General features: G+C 36.1%; 1 protein-coding gene across 5 annotated transcripts in view; it reads left to right on the top strand.

Annotated features, from left to right (window-relative positions):
• Positions 1–16,862, top strand: part of frmd4a (FERM domain containing 4A) — a 291,695-nt gene that overhangs the window by 93,304 nt on the left and 181,529 nt on the right. Inside the window, exon 1 of one of the 5 annotated variants that reach the window (XM_068214798.2) lies at positions 12,490–12,883. The exons of the other annotated variants lie outside the window; for them this stretch is intronic. Coding sequence (XP_068070899.1) covers positions 12,869–12,883 — 15 coding nt within the window. The 5' untranslated portion in view covers positions 12,490–12,868. Of the gene's footprint in view, positions 1–12,489; positions 12,884–16,862 lie in introns of those variants that run through there. 5 annotated transcript variants of the gene reach the window in all.

Genomic DNA, 16,862 nt, shown 5'->3' with positions numbered 1-16,862 from the left:
ATCATGAAATAATACTGGCTTATTGTAACCGAAGGATGGTGACAATGGAGTTGGGGATCCACGTGCAGTTTTATTTACAAAGAATAGTTAGGCAGGCAATGGTCAAAACAGGAGCAAAACAAAAGCACAAAGGTAATCCAAAATCATAGTCTAAAACAGGCAAATATTCAGGCTAGGTGGCAAAGATTCAATAGCGGGAAAAACAAGCCAAGGATCGAGAAACAGAAAAACAAGACTGGATTTATGCTTTGTAATGTTACCAAATAACCAAACAACAAGACTCCGCCTAGAGGTGTGTGTGCAAGCTGTGTAAATAGTCCTTGTATGCAGTCCTTAACCAGTTCCCAGCTGTGTGTGTGTGTGTGTGTGTGTGTGTGTGTGTGTGTGTGTGTGTAATCAAAGGAAAACCGGAACAGGTGTGTGTGAGGTGCATGACAGGATTTGTAGTCCATATGATAACGGGATTGTAGTCCTCCAGAGATCTGTATAGAATAGATTGCTGGTGATTGTGACACTCATACACTTAAAAAAAGGACATTTGCTGCTTGTTCAAACTACTTAATTTAAATTCTTAATTATATGAGGGAAAGACAACTTTTTTATGTTCATTCCACTTAAATCTGTAAAAAACAATTAAGTTAACTTAATCGATTTAGGTTGGGACACAAACTGTGTGGAGCCCTGCAGTTTTTACAGTGAGTGAGTGAATCAAATTACATCGGTTACACTGCTAATATTGTTTTTATGAGTACATTCACCCTTGAGAATAGCTGAATCACATTAAATTCAGAATCAGATGAAATGCAGTGTTACTTTTTGAAATGGTGCTGCCAATTCAGCAGTAATATACAAAACACTGTCATGCATACTGTAGTATAAGGGTATGTTTACACAATAACAGTGTAATAAAATAAAGGATTCTAGTCTAGCAGACAATGTTGTCAAAACAATATAATTTCATACATACAGTAAATGTACCCTAAACTTATTTGCGACAAATTCCTGTGTGGACGCATGAAAACACATGTATGTTTTGTACTGTGTGTAGTTTATTATGGCATTATGGCTTTTGCTTTCATTCCATTCCTGTTGTAACATGATGAGACAGAAGCTTTCAAAGGCTTCAGCCAAAACTCTCAATGCACTACACGGCAAATTGCCCATACAATGTCACAATATTTCCATTGGGAGTCTGTATAACCATTATCCAGGAGGGAAAACCACAAAAACAATTTTTTATGTCCTTAGCTATTGGGAACTTTCCAGTGCACTTCTTTATCTTTAATACACAATTATTTGAGGGCACATCTGTAATTACTAGGAGTTATTCAGAAGTGTTTAGAAGTTACGAGCAACTGCAGGTGAATTGGCAGTTAACTGAAGTCAAACCGGACATACAGGTGCCGTATAAAGCCACAGCAGACGATGGGATAAAAACTATAATTAGGTATGTTGTGTAATGTTTCCTTTTGAAGTCAGTGTATTGACATCCAATAAAGGTTTTTACAATCCATCCATCCATCCATCCATCCTTGGTTCCTTCATTTATCTTTTCTTACAATCCATCCATCCATCCATCCATCTATCCATCCATCCATCCATCCATCCATCCATCCATCCATCCATCCATCTTCCTTCCGTCCATTTTTCCTTTCTTCCTTCCTTCCATCCTTCTGTCTGTTTATCCATTCATCCATCCTTTCTTTCTTGGTTTCTTCCTTATTTCCGTCCAACCATCCCTCCATTTATTAACCAGTCCTTTCATTTATCCATCCATCCATCATTCCTTCCTTTATTCCATCCATCCTTTCTTTCTTCCATCCCTCCATTTATTCATCCATCCTTCCAATTATCCATCTATCCTTTTTTCTATCTTCCTTCCCTCCTTCCATTCATTCTTCCATTTAGTCATCCATCATTCCTTTCTTCCATTCATCCATCCTTTTATTTATCCATCCATCTTTGCTTCTTTCATTCATGCCTTCCTTTCTTTCTTCCTTGCTTCCATCTGTCTATACATCCATCCTTCCTTCCTTCTCTCCTTTCTTCCTTCTTTTTATCCATCCTTCCTTCTAGCTATCATCCATCCTTACATTTATCCATCTTTCTATTTATTCATCCATCCTTTCTTCTTTCATTCATTCCTTCCTTCTTTCTTTCCTTCCTCCCTTCCTTCCATTTAGCATCAATCCATCATTCTATCATTCCTTTTTACCTTCTATTTATCCATCCATTCTTTCTTTCTTCTATTCGGCCATCTATCCATCCTTTTATTTATTTATCCATCCATCCTTGCTTATTTCATTTCATCCTTGCTTCTTGTATTTCCTTCCTTCCTTCCTTCCTTCCTTGCTTCTATATATCCATCCATCCTTCCTGCTCTCATTTCTTCCTTCTATTTATCCATCCATCTATGCATCCTTCTATTTATCTATCCATCCATCCATCCATCCATCCATCTTTCCTTCCATCCTTCCTTCCTTCTATTCTTCCTTCTAGCCATCCTTTCATCCATCCATCCTTCCTTGCATCCTTCTATTCATCCTTCTTTACTTCTTTCTTCCTTTTTTCTTTATTATTTCCGTAATTTCTTCCATCATCCTTCCTTCCATCCATCCAGCCTTTATTTCTTTCCTTCAGTTCTTTTGTCCATCCATTTATCCATCAACTTAACTTAACTCAATTTATTTCTAGAGCACTTTCAACCAACCACAATTGGTACCAAAGTGCTGTAAATAAAAACACATAATACAACATACAAAGAGTACACAAGTACACAAACTCACAACACATGATTAAAAGCTAAAGAAAATAAATTGGTATTCAGTGACCTCTGAATAGACTCAAAAGTTTGAGATGTTCTTATGGAGAGTGGAAGATCGTTCCAAAGTCTTGGAGCTGATACTGAAAAAGCTCCTTCACCTCGACATTTCAAGCATGATTGTGAAACTTGCAAATAGAGTTGATCCTTAGAGCGAAGAGATCTCATGGGTTGGTGTTTATTAATTAGCTTAGCAATATTCTCTGGGAGCCATCCATCCATCTATTTTTCCACCCATCAATCAAAGTTCTCTTTATTGTGTACTTGAATGTTTACGAGTACACGATTTCTCAGTGTTGCTGTTGTTATTGTTATTATGCAGAACATTTGCGTTCTGCTTGCTGACCTGATGAGATTTCAGGTGATCATGATTGGATATTTAATTGTCAGCGCTTTGCTCGGATCTTTTACAGTGGCTGTATATCCGCGGGCACAGTTTACGCACACGCTTCGGGTGATTATGAACATGGATCTTTGGTTCAACTCATGCATGAAATGGGTTTATGTGATTCCGAATGTCGCTCAGACGAGAGGGTTAAGGATTGGATGAGAGCACAATCTCTTCCACACGTGCAGTCGTGCAGTCAAGTGTGTTGCTTGAAGAGTGGAAAGACAGCATCAACATTGTTTTAGATTACACTGCTTATTATGGAAAACCAACAATTTTGTCTTCTAATGGTGAGTCAGAATAAACAGATAATAGTTTAAATCAGATTATTTAAGGCAATTCTATTAGGATAAGAAATTTTGCATTTCGGTTTTATTCGTAAGGTTTAGATTTTATTTATTATGATTTACATACACTCTCATATTCACACACACACTCATTCACCATGACCAATTTAGTTTATTTAAATTCACTTAAGCCACATGTATTTGGACTGAGGAGCACCTAGAGGAAACCCACACCAACACTGGGAGAACATGCAAACTCCAAACAGATTCGTCAACTGGTCCAGCCGGGACTTGAACTAGCACACTTCTTGCTGTGAGGCGACAGTGCTAACCACTGAGCCACAGCGCTGCCCTGGTCACACTTTATTTTAAGGTACAATTCCTGCTATTAACAAACCGTTAACTAAGACTTTTAGCTTAATAATGTACTCATTTTCTGCTTATATATTTACACAGTGTTGGGCAAGCTACTTGACAAATTTAGTGAGCTAAGCTATTAGCTACTCTACTTAAAATGTAGCTTAACTACACTAAAAGCTAGCCACTGGGAAATGTAGCAAGCTAAGCTAAAAGCTACATGGCAAAAGTAGCTTAGCTACATTTGAGCTATTTTTACAATTTTAATTTTTCAATCGAAGCAACTTAAATCTCAGTCAATCATATCTTAGTGATTAATAAAACTGTCAATGAACCATATTAGGTATAATCGTTTATTTCAGTTGTTTACCGTAAATAATATGCTGTACTAAACAGAAACACATAATAGTATATAACAGCTAAAACAAAAAATCCAATAAAACCAGGTGTTACACATTTGAAATACTATAGTCGTTTATAGTAAAGGGAAATATTTTTGATAATAAATATATATGTATATATTGTAATTAGCATTATAGTGTTATATATACTAAAGTATTTTTATTTTTTGAGCACAGCATCAGAAATTAAGTTATTGCATTGTAACATGTACTTCTCGAGGTATGGTCACAAGGAATCCTGCTTCAGAAATAACTCCTCTCCCTCAGTCATCTTTCCATCAAGCAAGTTTCACCAGATGTGGCAGTAACGCACCAAAAAGTTTGTTGTCGAACACCGTAAAACAGGAAGAAGAAGAAATCATCCTTCTCCCTATCATATGGATTTACTTTCTTCAGCTAAACACTGGCCTCAGAGCTCAGTGAATGTCGGTGCCCTCGCTTATTGTTCCGTGATTGGTAACTGTAGCTTTGTGGACGCTACTGCGCTACTTGACTAATAATTCTCTACTGAGAAATGTAGTTAAGCTAGTAGCGTCACTACTTGTATTTATTGTATTTACAGATACTTTTACTGTACTTGCACAACATTTTCAGGCAAGTAAGGATACTTTTACCTAAATATGACTTTTCAGTACTCTTTCCAGCACTGGCCTTACCTTACTTTCACTCCTAACATTTCATTTCACATTCAATTCAAGAGTTCACACTTAGCTGATGATTGATAATAAAGCTAGTTTGGCGTGCTGTCCCGGGAGAGAGCCCTGAGCTTATAAGATCCTCGAGCCCTGGGCTCCCTCCCGTTGCAAGGCGAGAGGGGAGTTTGAGCTCAGGTAGATCTCGATGACTCCCCCTCTTGCTTGTTGTAGCTAAGTGTCAGATATGGATGCTGAAAGGTGTACTCAGAGTTTAGCTAAAGTATTTGGATTAATTGTTTAGAGTGCTTGTTTTTCAACTGTGGGAGGAAACCGGAGGACCCGGGGAAAACCCACGCGACCACGGGGAGAACGAGCAAACTCCGCACAGAAATGCCGTCTGGTTTGGAAAGGAATTAAACCAGGGGCATTCTTGCTGTGAGGCAACAGCGCTAATCGCTGGCCACCGTGACGCCCGTTTGAAAGGAGGGAAAGTAGGGTTGGGTGGGGGGTTTCTTCAAGACGAAGATATTGAGATGAGAAAAGTCTGGTTATTTATAGTGAGTTAAGGATCGTCTGATAGGATAATCAGTCGTTAGCTAAAGTTGGAACAGCTGTGAACAATCATAAGCAGGCGATCCTCTCGAAATTTGTTTATAAATAAACTTCACTTAAAAGTTAATTGAGAATTTCTTTACATTGATCTGTGGTTCATTCCAGTGCACCTTTGGCTTTGTAGTCCACTTTGCATGTTTGAATTTACATTTCAAATTCAACATTTGACTAACATTCCTCTTCCATTCTAAATGTTTATCCAGCTTTAGAATTAGGTCATGGGAAGTAAATGCGTGGACATGATTTATGCAGTGATAGTAAGAGCGTATTTTTATGCATGCGCACGTGCATGTGTTGGTGTGTAATGTAGTAGTAACGTTGAAGTATTTTACCATGTTCTTTTGGAGTCTCCTGACACGCCGCCGCTGAGAATCTAATACCCAGAATCCTCATGAAACTTTAACCCACACTGTGTTTAATTTATATTTGTGTGCTATTCTGGAGTAGATGTTGTGCGTATGTGTGTGTGAGAGAGAGAGTGTCCTTAAATCCCTCTGAATTATTGCTCTTCTCTGTATAAAAGTGGGCTGAGTTTAGTAGGGCAGAAAATGCTGATGCATGACTCACTGTACTGCGCTTTTAGAGGAGATTCACAAACGTGGGTTTCCACCGATAGTGTGTGTGGGCACGTGAAACTGTGTGTGTGTTTGAGAGAGGGAAGAAGAAAGCCTTATATAGGCCAAAGAGTCAAAGCTGACTCAGGTGGAAAAGTAGAGATTGTGGGAAGTAGATGCAGCAGTTCTGACATACAGGTAAAGAGTAAGGGTATAAGTCAGTGGGAATTAAGTAAGAATGGAATAAAAGAAAGAAGAGTGAAGGATTGTGAGGATATCAGTCTATAGTGCTGCAGTTGAGGTCACCTTGATATTCACAGGGAATACAGAGAGCTCTTTGTTTTAGACACTAACAGTGGAGAAGCCATTCAGTATTCACATTCTGTGATTTGTTTGCTGACATAAGGTGAGATTTCATGCCAAAATGGGTTTAAATGTACCATATTGCTCAATTTCAGTCATGTTTTTTCATAGTTGATTACATTAGATGAAACATGATCATTATCGTCAGGCATTCATACTCCTGGGGTCAATTCTTTGTACCTCACTTAAATGATCTAAAATGATCTGGCAGATCCTGGATCTTTTAATCTCGATAACTGATCTCTGGCTAATTTTATTCTTCAAACAAGTTCGTGAATCAGATTAAAATGTCTGGATAAACTGATCTGAGATCGCTGCGTATGTTGTGAAGGACAGATGATCTTCGAAATCATGATCCGCAATGTAACGATTGGCTAACGGCACAGCATTGTTATGACATCATCTGATTAATATTCAATTATCCTCGTGAGCAAAATTACATCAAATTAGCAGTAAACGGTTTGTTAAATATGACACGCAATAACTTCCCACGTTTGTTGTGGGCTGCAGGCTTTACACGTTCATGTGTCAAGAGTATTCATCATGTATTTCAATGCATATCTATGTATTTAGTTCTGCATTTAGAAAATGTTTCTTTATTATAGTAGACTAAAGTTTTTTACTAATTATTTTACTATATTTATTAGTTTTTTTATTACTTTTGCATCAAAAAGCATTTTGATATCGGTAAAGGTATCAATCACTGTCATATTAGTGATCAATCACGTGCTTGTCTGCATAAATTATTATCCTTTTATTTAAGTTGAATATTGCGCCTGTATGTTTGCATCTGAAAAGTTCATATCAATAAATTTTCTCTTTAAACCACCAGGTGGCAGTCTTTTACTTTTATTTCTGAGTGCAGATTGCATAAGTTTTATTAATAAATATTTTAACTTTACATATATAGTTAAAATATTTACTATTTTCCTAAGTGTACATAACTACTGTAAGAAATTATCAGCATTCTGTACATACTTTCAGTATTATCTTTGCTTGAACTGACCCGATCTAATCCTGTTTATATGAAATGAACCTGTTCCCACGCAGGTTTGAGCTACCTAAACTTTTACTATGACAACAAGTCTTAGATGAGTTTTAAAGAACTAAACGATCCTGGATTGTGTCAAATCGTCCAAATCTAGCCAATTGAGTAATCCACGCACGAAGAACGGACCACTGGGCTCATGCTGGCTGCACACATACACACACACACACACACACTTACATAAACAATATATATCTATAGACCAGGGGTTTTCAAAGTGTGAGGCGCGCCTCCCCTGGGGGGCGCCAGAGCATGTCAGGGGAGGCGCCGGGAAAAAATAATATGTAATAAAAATATTATTATTAAGTTTAATTAGTATATGTATTTTTTTATTATATTTAAACGTTTTAATTAAACAAAGCTAAAAAAAATAATATGTCTAAAATAAGAAAACCTTTTTTACCCAGAAGGCCATAGCTGTGAATTCGCTTCTGTTTGGCAAGCCCGCCAATACAGGTATATGCCTGCTAATACAATGGATACAATGGAATACAATGGGTTTCTGAGACCCCCCTATTCAAAGCCTTCAAGTTCAGGGCTTAAACCCAAAAGACGACGATATGATGATCAGTATTTGAGTTTAGGATTTACGTGGACAGGACCAGCTGATGAACCACGACCTTTATGTGTGGTTTGTCAAGATATTTTGGCTAATGACAGCATGAGACCCGCTAAACTTCGACTGTTTTGACTGGGATGGACAGTTCTTGGATCTGTTCTATTCATATTGAACCATCATCCTAGTTTAAAAACGTTATATTAAAATACTTGTTATTACTCTGTAAATAATTGCACTTTCATGCAAATGATGATAAAAGTGAGTTAACAGTCTGACATTTATATATATATATATATATATATATATATATATATATATATATATATATATATATGTGTGTGTGTGTGTGTGTGTGTGTGTGTGAGTGTTTGGGAGGAGGGGGGCACCAATGGATAAGTTGTGTCAAAAGGGAGGCCCACTGTCTTAGACTTTGAAAAACCCTGCTATAGACATACAAACACCATCAAACAGCCATGTAATAATAGTTTTACATTTGTCATTAGTTTTAGTTTTTCATTCGCTTTGACTTCTTGTATTCAAATTCCGTTACAGTACTGTAGTTTCAATTCGTTTTTAGAGGTAGATTTACTAGTTTTTATTAGCTTCAGCTTTTTTATTAGCTTTATTTTGAAATTGCTTAGTTTTAGTTTTGTTTTTATAAGTTTCAGTATTAGTTTTAGGTTTTTTCCTCAAGAAAAGACACATGAAACACACATTTAGGACATGGGTAAATTATTCATAAGAGTAAATGACAGTAATTCATTGTTGGTCTTAGGGGAAACGTGCCATCAGAAATATTCCTTTCTACACTATATAATTCTACAACTGATAGCATGTGATTTAATGTGATGTAGTATGTTTATACATGTTATTTGTCACACTTGTAGTGCTGGAAAATGTAAAAATGCACTTGGTAAGTGCTTGAAAAGTGCTTGAATTTAAAAAGATGTTAGAACCCTGTGTTTTTGACCCTACTATAGATGTCAATGGATGCATTTTTTCAGCATAATTGATCTCTTATTGTTTTTGTTCAAATTCATAAACATTTAGAAGCATTTGAGTGTGAGGAAATGGTGAGAAAATTTTCATTTTGAGTTGAACTATCCCTTTAAAGGCGGTTTAACTGAAAACATGAAGGCAGTTTGATGTATGAGTGTGTTAACAGCCACTGAGAAGCAAACCACTTTGCGAACCACTTGTGATTTACACTCCTAACCTGAAGACTGTTTAAGGGGTTAAAGTGGACACGTTATAGTACTTAATCCTGTTTTCAAGACATGCAGACTGAAAGCGAGAGAGCAGGAAGATCTGGAATGGCCCTGCGAGTTTTTTTTATTATAAATCTTGCTATATACCATCTACAGTACATGCTGCCAGTAGCTTTATGATGAAGAACAGCAACAATAAAGGGCTGTACGTATACTTTAATTTGTAGATATTATAATGCAATGATATATTGTAGACGCATATCTTCAAGACTTTGATAATACTTTATTCTGATAATAATTTTATACTTTTATTCTTGATATAATTCATGTAAAATGTATGTTTTAAAACAAATAATAGATAAATACAACTTGACTTGATGCATTGAATATAATAATAATAACAATACAAATAATAATAATAATGATAATAATAATATATAATATTTTAATTAAACTTAATTTTAGATAATATTAATGTAATATAATAAATAAACTGATTTAATTGGTTTTCATATTTATTTTTATTAATTTATTTATATAATTATGTGTGTGTGTAAGCAATATCAAACGAGTTGTAGTGTGATGTGGCTGTATATTGGCACTAGTGGGAAGCTAGTGAAGCTAAAGTGATGACTAAACAGGTGATTTTGCTGACATTCTTTACTTATAACAACTACATTCTCGATTTTAAAAGACTCAAACGTACATTATGTTGTCCAACAGCTGCAGTTTTTGTCAAACTGTAGAGTGTCTTCTGCTTGTTGCTGTATGTGGGTGGAGTAATACACAAGGGTGAAGAGTTAAAAGGCTGGACGAGCCAATCAGATTCAAGAACCAGACATAACTGTTGTATATATATTTATGTATAAATATATAAATGTGTGTGTGTATGTGTAAGTGTTTGTGTGTGTGTGCATATATATATATATATATATATATATATATATATATATATATATATATATATATATATATATATATATATATATATATATATATATATATATATATATATAAAATAGACATTAATTGATACTAAAGTAATCATTTTTCAGTGTTGCAAAAACAAAGCATCAGATGCATCATGAAAACATTACTACAGTATCTTCACAAATGTTCATTCTCTTCTGGCTTAGTTTCACTTTCTTGAAGTTGTCAGTGCAAACACTGAGATCTTTGTTGACAAAATGTTTAAATTGTCTGTGTTTGTGCCAGTGTAAATAATGCCGCACCTCACTCACAGTGCAGGACAGACGCTAAACAGATGAAGAAAATAAAGCAAGCGCAACTGATGTGTGAGCGTATTTTGGTCATCTTTACTCCTGATGTCAGTGGGCGAGCATGTGTTTGTGCATTAATGTCAGGCTGATCGTGTTCATGATCATTTGTTGGACGGGGATTTAAAACATGCTGTTGGATGGATTGAAGGCTTAGTGAGTATTATTACATTTGTTATGGACACAGGTTCCAATCTGATCGGAATTACTGTTTAGATGTATGGATCTGCATAAAAACAAGAAGGTCTTGCGTGAACCAGACTTTTATTCCAGTATGTTGATGTAATTCCAACAGAAATGGAATATTGAGTAGGGGGCGGAGCTTTCATTTGCACATCATTCTCTCATAGCAAACTAACAGTAAAAGGGGCTTGATTAAGAATATTCAAACACATTTGCTATGGAAGTCACCCCTCCAGAGATGGAAGCAAATGGTCAGACATTTATTTAAGATTATTAAAACAAATTTTATTGCAGAGAACTTTATTTCAGTATGTTGATTTACTTCCTACAAAAAATGGAAATTGAGTAGGGGGCGACGCTTTCATTTGCATATCATTCTCTCACAGCAAACTAACCATAAGTGGGGCGTGTTTGAATATTGATTAACAGTTCTGTGGAAGCTGCCACTCCAACGACGGAAGCAAATGGTCCGACTTTTATCACCAAAACAATCCATTTTGTTGCAGAGAATTTTCCTTCAGTATTTTGATGTGTAGAAATGCAATATTGAGTAGGGGGCGGAGCTTTCTTTTATGCATCATTCCCTCATAGCAAACTAACAGTAAGGGGAGTGTGGTTAAGACTATTGATTGACAGTTGCTATGAAAGCCGCCACTCCAAAGATGTAAGAAAATGGTCAGACTTATTTAAGATTACCAAAACAATTCATTTTTGTTGCAGAGAATTTTAATTCAGTATGTTGATGTACTTCCAACAGAAACGGAATATTGAGTAGGGGCGGAGCTTTCTTTTGTGCATCACTTACTCATAGCAAACTAAGAGTAAGAGGGCTTTGTTAAAAAATATTGATTGACATTTGCTATAAAAGCCGCCACTCCAAAGAAAGAAGCAAACGATCTGACTTTTATTTAAGATTACCCAAACAATTTATTTTTGTTGCGGAAACTTTTATTTTAGCATATTGTTGTACAGAAACTGAATATTGAGTAGGGAGCGGAGCTTTCTTTTGCACATCATTCCCTCATAGCAAACTAACAGTAAAAGGGGTGTGGTTAAGAGTATTGATGGACAGTTGTTGTGGAAGCTGCCACTCCAAAAAAAGTAGCAAACATTCAGACTTTTATTACCAAAACAATCCATTTTGGTTGCAGAGACTTTTGTTTCAGTATGTTGATAGACATAAATGAAATATTGAGGAAGGGGCGGAACTTTCTTTTGCGCATCATTCCCTCATACCAAATTAACAGTAAGGGGGCGTGCTTAAGAATATTGATTGACAGTTGCTATGGAAGCCGCCTCTCTAAGGAGCTAATGATAATATGCCAAAACAATTGGAATTTGAATTGTGTTCATTTGAATTCTTGACAATTTTAATTTAATAAATCTGAAGTTTTATTACAATTTTTTTAATCTGAATTTCTTAATTTGAATTTCATAACTTGAATATTGAACATCTGAAATTTAAGACAACTCAATTTTACAAGGCTAAATTTTTTATAGATGTATTTTCAAACTTCAAATTTGTTGTGTTCTGAATTCATAGACTGCAGATATCCAGTTTGTAAGACTTTTATTTAAGATTACCAAAACAATCCAGTAGATTAACTTGCACTAATTAATTATTCAACTGAAGAATAACAAAGCGAGCTATAAAAATAAACTATTTGATTTCACATGGACTTTAGCTGTTGTTAGTTGCATAGGTTAACAATCAATAAGCCTATCTGTTAACAGCAGTGCTATAGTGGATTAGGAGAGTGATGTTTGTCAGTTAAGGAAAGCTGGAAAGAAGCTTTAGGTCAGGACTAAGATGGATCAGTCTTTCTCTTGTGTGTGTGTGTGTAAAGCCTAGAAAAGTGTTTGATAGTGGCTTCACGATCATGTTTGCATGTACACTGAAGCGCCTGGCTGAGAAATGCTGTTCCTGAACCAGAAACGAGACCAAGTTGCAGGAATTAATTTGCTGGAATGGATTTGGAGAGTCAGCGCAAGGTCAGAGTGCTTTGGATATCTGACAGACGGCTGCGTTTAATCAGAAAAGGTGCTCTGGTAAGGACGTTGGCTGTGACATTGAACATGAACAGCAGGAACTTTAAGTCACTCTCAGTGGAGAACGAAATTATTCATGCGGCAGGGAAGAGGAGCGTCTTCCAGGACTAAAAACTAAAGTTCGCCATGTTCCAATTCATGGTAAGAAAGCATTTTATTTTTGATTAGTATCAATGCACAGTTTAGGGATGCTTGATATTGTAGGCCTTGTTCATATCGGCTGATAAATGGCATTTTTAATGTTATCATTATCGGTCTGATAAAATAATTAGGCCAATATCTTTAAGCTTTATTTTAGCTTTTTCTTGGCAGGCAAATGATATTAATTAATAAAATAAAGTGGATTGCAGATTAGAATAGTTGATTAACAGTTCAGAGATTAGTTCAAAGTTTTCTGAAGTTTTTAAAGTAAAATCAGTTGTTCACTTAATGTATTTGCATTTTGCTTTTGCATATATATATATTAGAGTTAGAGTATGAAGAGTTATTGGTTATTGGTAGGGCCAGACGGAATCTGCGGCCGTTTTTTGCTATTTCTGTGGAGAATTTTGTTAAAAATCTGCGGAATTATTTTGGGAGTATCCAGCGGAGTATCATAACTTACACTTTAATATATTAAATAAAAAGTAATAAATTACTGAAAAAAAACTGAATAAATTCCGATTTACACATTTACTCAAGTAAATAAACAGAATTTATAATGGGCTAAAAAACTGCAGAAATCTGCGGAAATTCTGCGTGCGCAGATTCCGTGTGGGCCTAGTTATCCGTATCGGTTAAAAATGCTATATCGGTACACCCCTTGCAAATTGGCTTAAATATATTAGTATTGGACCAAGTAATTTAAACTGGTTACAGTAAGTTCTTTGCTTTGCCCTAGAAAAGCAGATTCAATGATATGTTGCCCATTTGAATTATTTGTGTTATAAAATAAGCTTGAATAATAAATGGTATATATATTTATACACACACACACACACACATATATACATATATATATATATGTGTGTGTGTGTGTGTGTGTGTGTGTGTGTGTGTGTGTGTGTATATATACACCGTTTATTATTCATTTACATTAATGACTTAATAACTTACACAACTATAAGAGCAACAATGAATAAGTGCTATAGGCAAGTTTCAGGTCTGTAAAGTCTAAGAAGGAAAGTATTAGTACTTTTTTTTTTTTTTTCTGGTACAGTTAGTGTGATATCCTGAGAGGCAATTGCAGATTAGGAAGTGAAGTGGAGACTAAATAGTTGAGTTTTAAGGCGTTTCTTGAAAATAGCGAGTGACTCTGCTGTTCTGATGCAGTTAGGGAGTTCATTCCACCAACTGGGCAGATTGAGCGTGAGCGTTCGCGAAAGTGATTTCTTCCCTCTTTGGGATGGAACCACGAGGCGACGTTCATTCACAGAACGCAAGTTTCTGGAGGACACATAGATCTACAGAAGTGAGAGCAGATAAGAAGGAGCAAGGCCAGAAGTCACTTTGTTGGCAAACATCAGAGCTTTGAATTTGATGCAAGCAGCAACTGGCAGCCAGTGCAAATGTACTAGCAGCGGAGTAACATGTGCTCGTTTAGGTTCATTGAAGACCACTCGTACTGCTGCATTCTGGAGCAGTTGAAGAGGCTTGATAGAGTTAGCTGGAAGCCCCGCTAGTAGAGAGTTGCAGTAATCCAGTTTGGAGAGAACAAGAGCTTGAACAAGGAGTTGAGCTGCATGTTCAGATAAGAAGGGTCGGATCATTCTGATGTTATAGAGTGCGAATCTGCACGATCGAGCAGTTCTAGAAATGTGGTCAGAGAAGTTTAGTTGGTCATCAATCGTTACTCCAAGGCTTTTCACCATTTTGGATGCAGTAATGGTTGCCCCATCCATCTGGATTGAAAAGTTATGGTGTAGAGTCAGGTTGGCAGAAACTACAAGCATTTTCGTTTTTGCGAGGTTCAGCTGAAGATGATGATCTTTCATCCAGTGTGAAATATCCAACAGGCAGGCTGAGATACGAGCTGGAACTGAGGGATCATCAGGATGAAAAGAGAGGTATAGCTGGGTATCATCAGCATAGCAGTGGTAGGAGAAGCCATGTCTCTGGATGACTGGTCCTAGGAATGACGTGTAGATAAAGAAGAGAAGTGGCCCAAGAACAGAGCCTTGAGGTACCCCAGTGTTTAGATGCTGTAGGTTGGACACCTCTCCCCTCCAAGACACCCTGAACGACCTGTCAGAGAGGTAAGATCTGAACCATTGTATAACAGTGCCCGCAACGCCCAGTGACTTGAACGTAGATAGCAGGATTTGGTGGTTGACAGTGTCAAAAGCAGCTGACAAGTCCAGCAAAATGAGGACTGATGATTTAGAGTCTGCTTTAGCCAGTCTGAGATCCTCCACGACCGAGAGCAGGGCAGTCTCCGTTGAGTGGCCTTTCTTAAAGCTGGATTGCTTGTTGTCCATGAGATTGTTTTGAGTGAGAAAGTCCAGGACTTGATTGAACTCTACTTTCTCCAGAATCTTGGCCATGAATGGAAGCAGGGATACTGGTCTGTAGTTTTCAAGTAGCGTATGGCCCAGGTTGGGTTTCTTTAGCAGTGGGGTTATCCTAGCCTGCTTAAATGAAGTGGGGAATAAACCAGAGTCAAGAGATGTGTTAATTATGTGAGTCAGTGTTGGTATGACTGCAGGAGAGATGGCTTGCAAGAGATGAGAGGGAATGGGATCAAGTGGACAGGTGGTTGCATAGCTAGATAGCACGAGTTTGGACACCTCACCTTATTCAAGCTTATTTTATAACACAAATAAGCAGTGCAGTTTCAGTTTCATCTTACACAATTTCATCTTACACAATTTATGGTAAGAAAGCATTGTATTGGTGTAATATTACTTCATTTTGTCTTTGATTAGTATCAATGCACAATTAATGGATGCTTGATAGTGGAGGCCATATTCAAATGCGTTGATAAATGCCATTTTTATTATTACCATTATCTGTCTGATAACATAGTGTGGCTGATATCTTTACGCCCATAAATTATGTATTTTTCCACTGGTTAAACTACTTCACATGCTTGCTGCAAGTAGCGGTTCTATTATTATACGGGTATTTTAATTTTGGTTCATGTTTAGTGACTTGGTTTCTTTATTTATGCTTTTTTAACAGGCAGTTGACACTAATTAAATAAAAGAAAGTTGACCGCAGATACGAATAGTTGATAAACAGAGTTTAAAGGTTGGTTCAAAGTTTTCTAAAGCTTTTAAAGTAAAATCAGTTGTCCACTTAATGTATTTGCATTTCGCTTTGCATTTATATATTAAAGTTAGAGTATGAAGAGTTATCGGTTATCGGTATTGGTTAAAAATGCTATATCGGGACACCCCTTTCAAATTGGCTTAAATATATCAGTTTTGGACCAAATAATTTAAACTGGTGGCAGTGAGGACTTTGATTTGCCTAACAAAAGCTGTTTCATTGAAATGTTGCTCATTTAAATATCTGTGTTATAACGTAAGCTTACAGTTTCACTTTCATCCTAAAATTTAGTCAAATGTCATAATTATATAATTATCATGTAATAAAGACATTTTGATGTTTGTCTGTTTATATATAGACTTAGTTACTGGTAAAAAAAATTCAAATTAGAAATGAAATGTATTTTATAAAAAAAAGGCTTTTCGTTACACGTACTAACCATGTTTGCCTTGGTTTCATGTTATCAGATATATTTATATTTATTTTTACACATTAGAGTACTAGTGTTTTTACTTTAGAAAAGTTAAGAAATCCATATTTAATGAAAAAAAAAACAGTTTACAATCACAGCAGATAAAATATATATAATTATTATGACCAATAATTGTCATTTTCTGGGCGATTAACATCTTTATATGACCATTTTTATTTGTAATTTGGAAGAAATGTAATTATACCAAGTTTTCAAGTATATAAATATTACATTTTATTAATATAATATTTTTTAAAATGGCAATGTATCTTTTCAATGAAGGACGTTGTGATTTCAAGCAATGCTTTCTTATGCAAAAATAAAAGGGTGTTTGCCCATGCAAAATTCTCCACCCCTGTGCTCATGTGTTTTGGGTGGTGTCCAGGGATTTCCGAGTGT

The sequence above is a fragment of the Danio rerio genome, chromosome 18, assembly GCF_049306965.1.
Source record: "Danio rerio strain Tuebingen ecotype United States chromosome 18, GRCz12tu, whole genome shotgun sequence".
Classification (NCBI taxonomy): Eukaryota; Metazoa; Chordata; class Actinopteri; order Cypriniformes; family Danionidae; genus Danio; species Danio rerio.
This window is presented reverse-complemented; position numbering and strand designations above follow the sequence as displayed.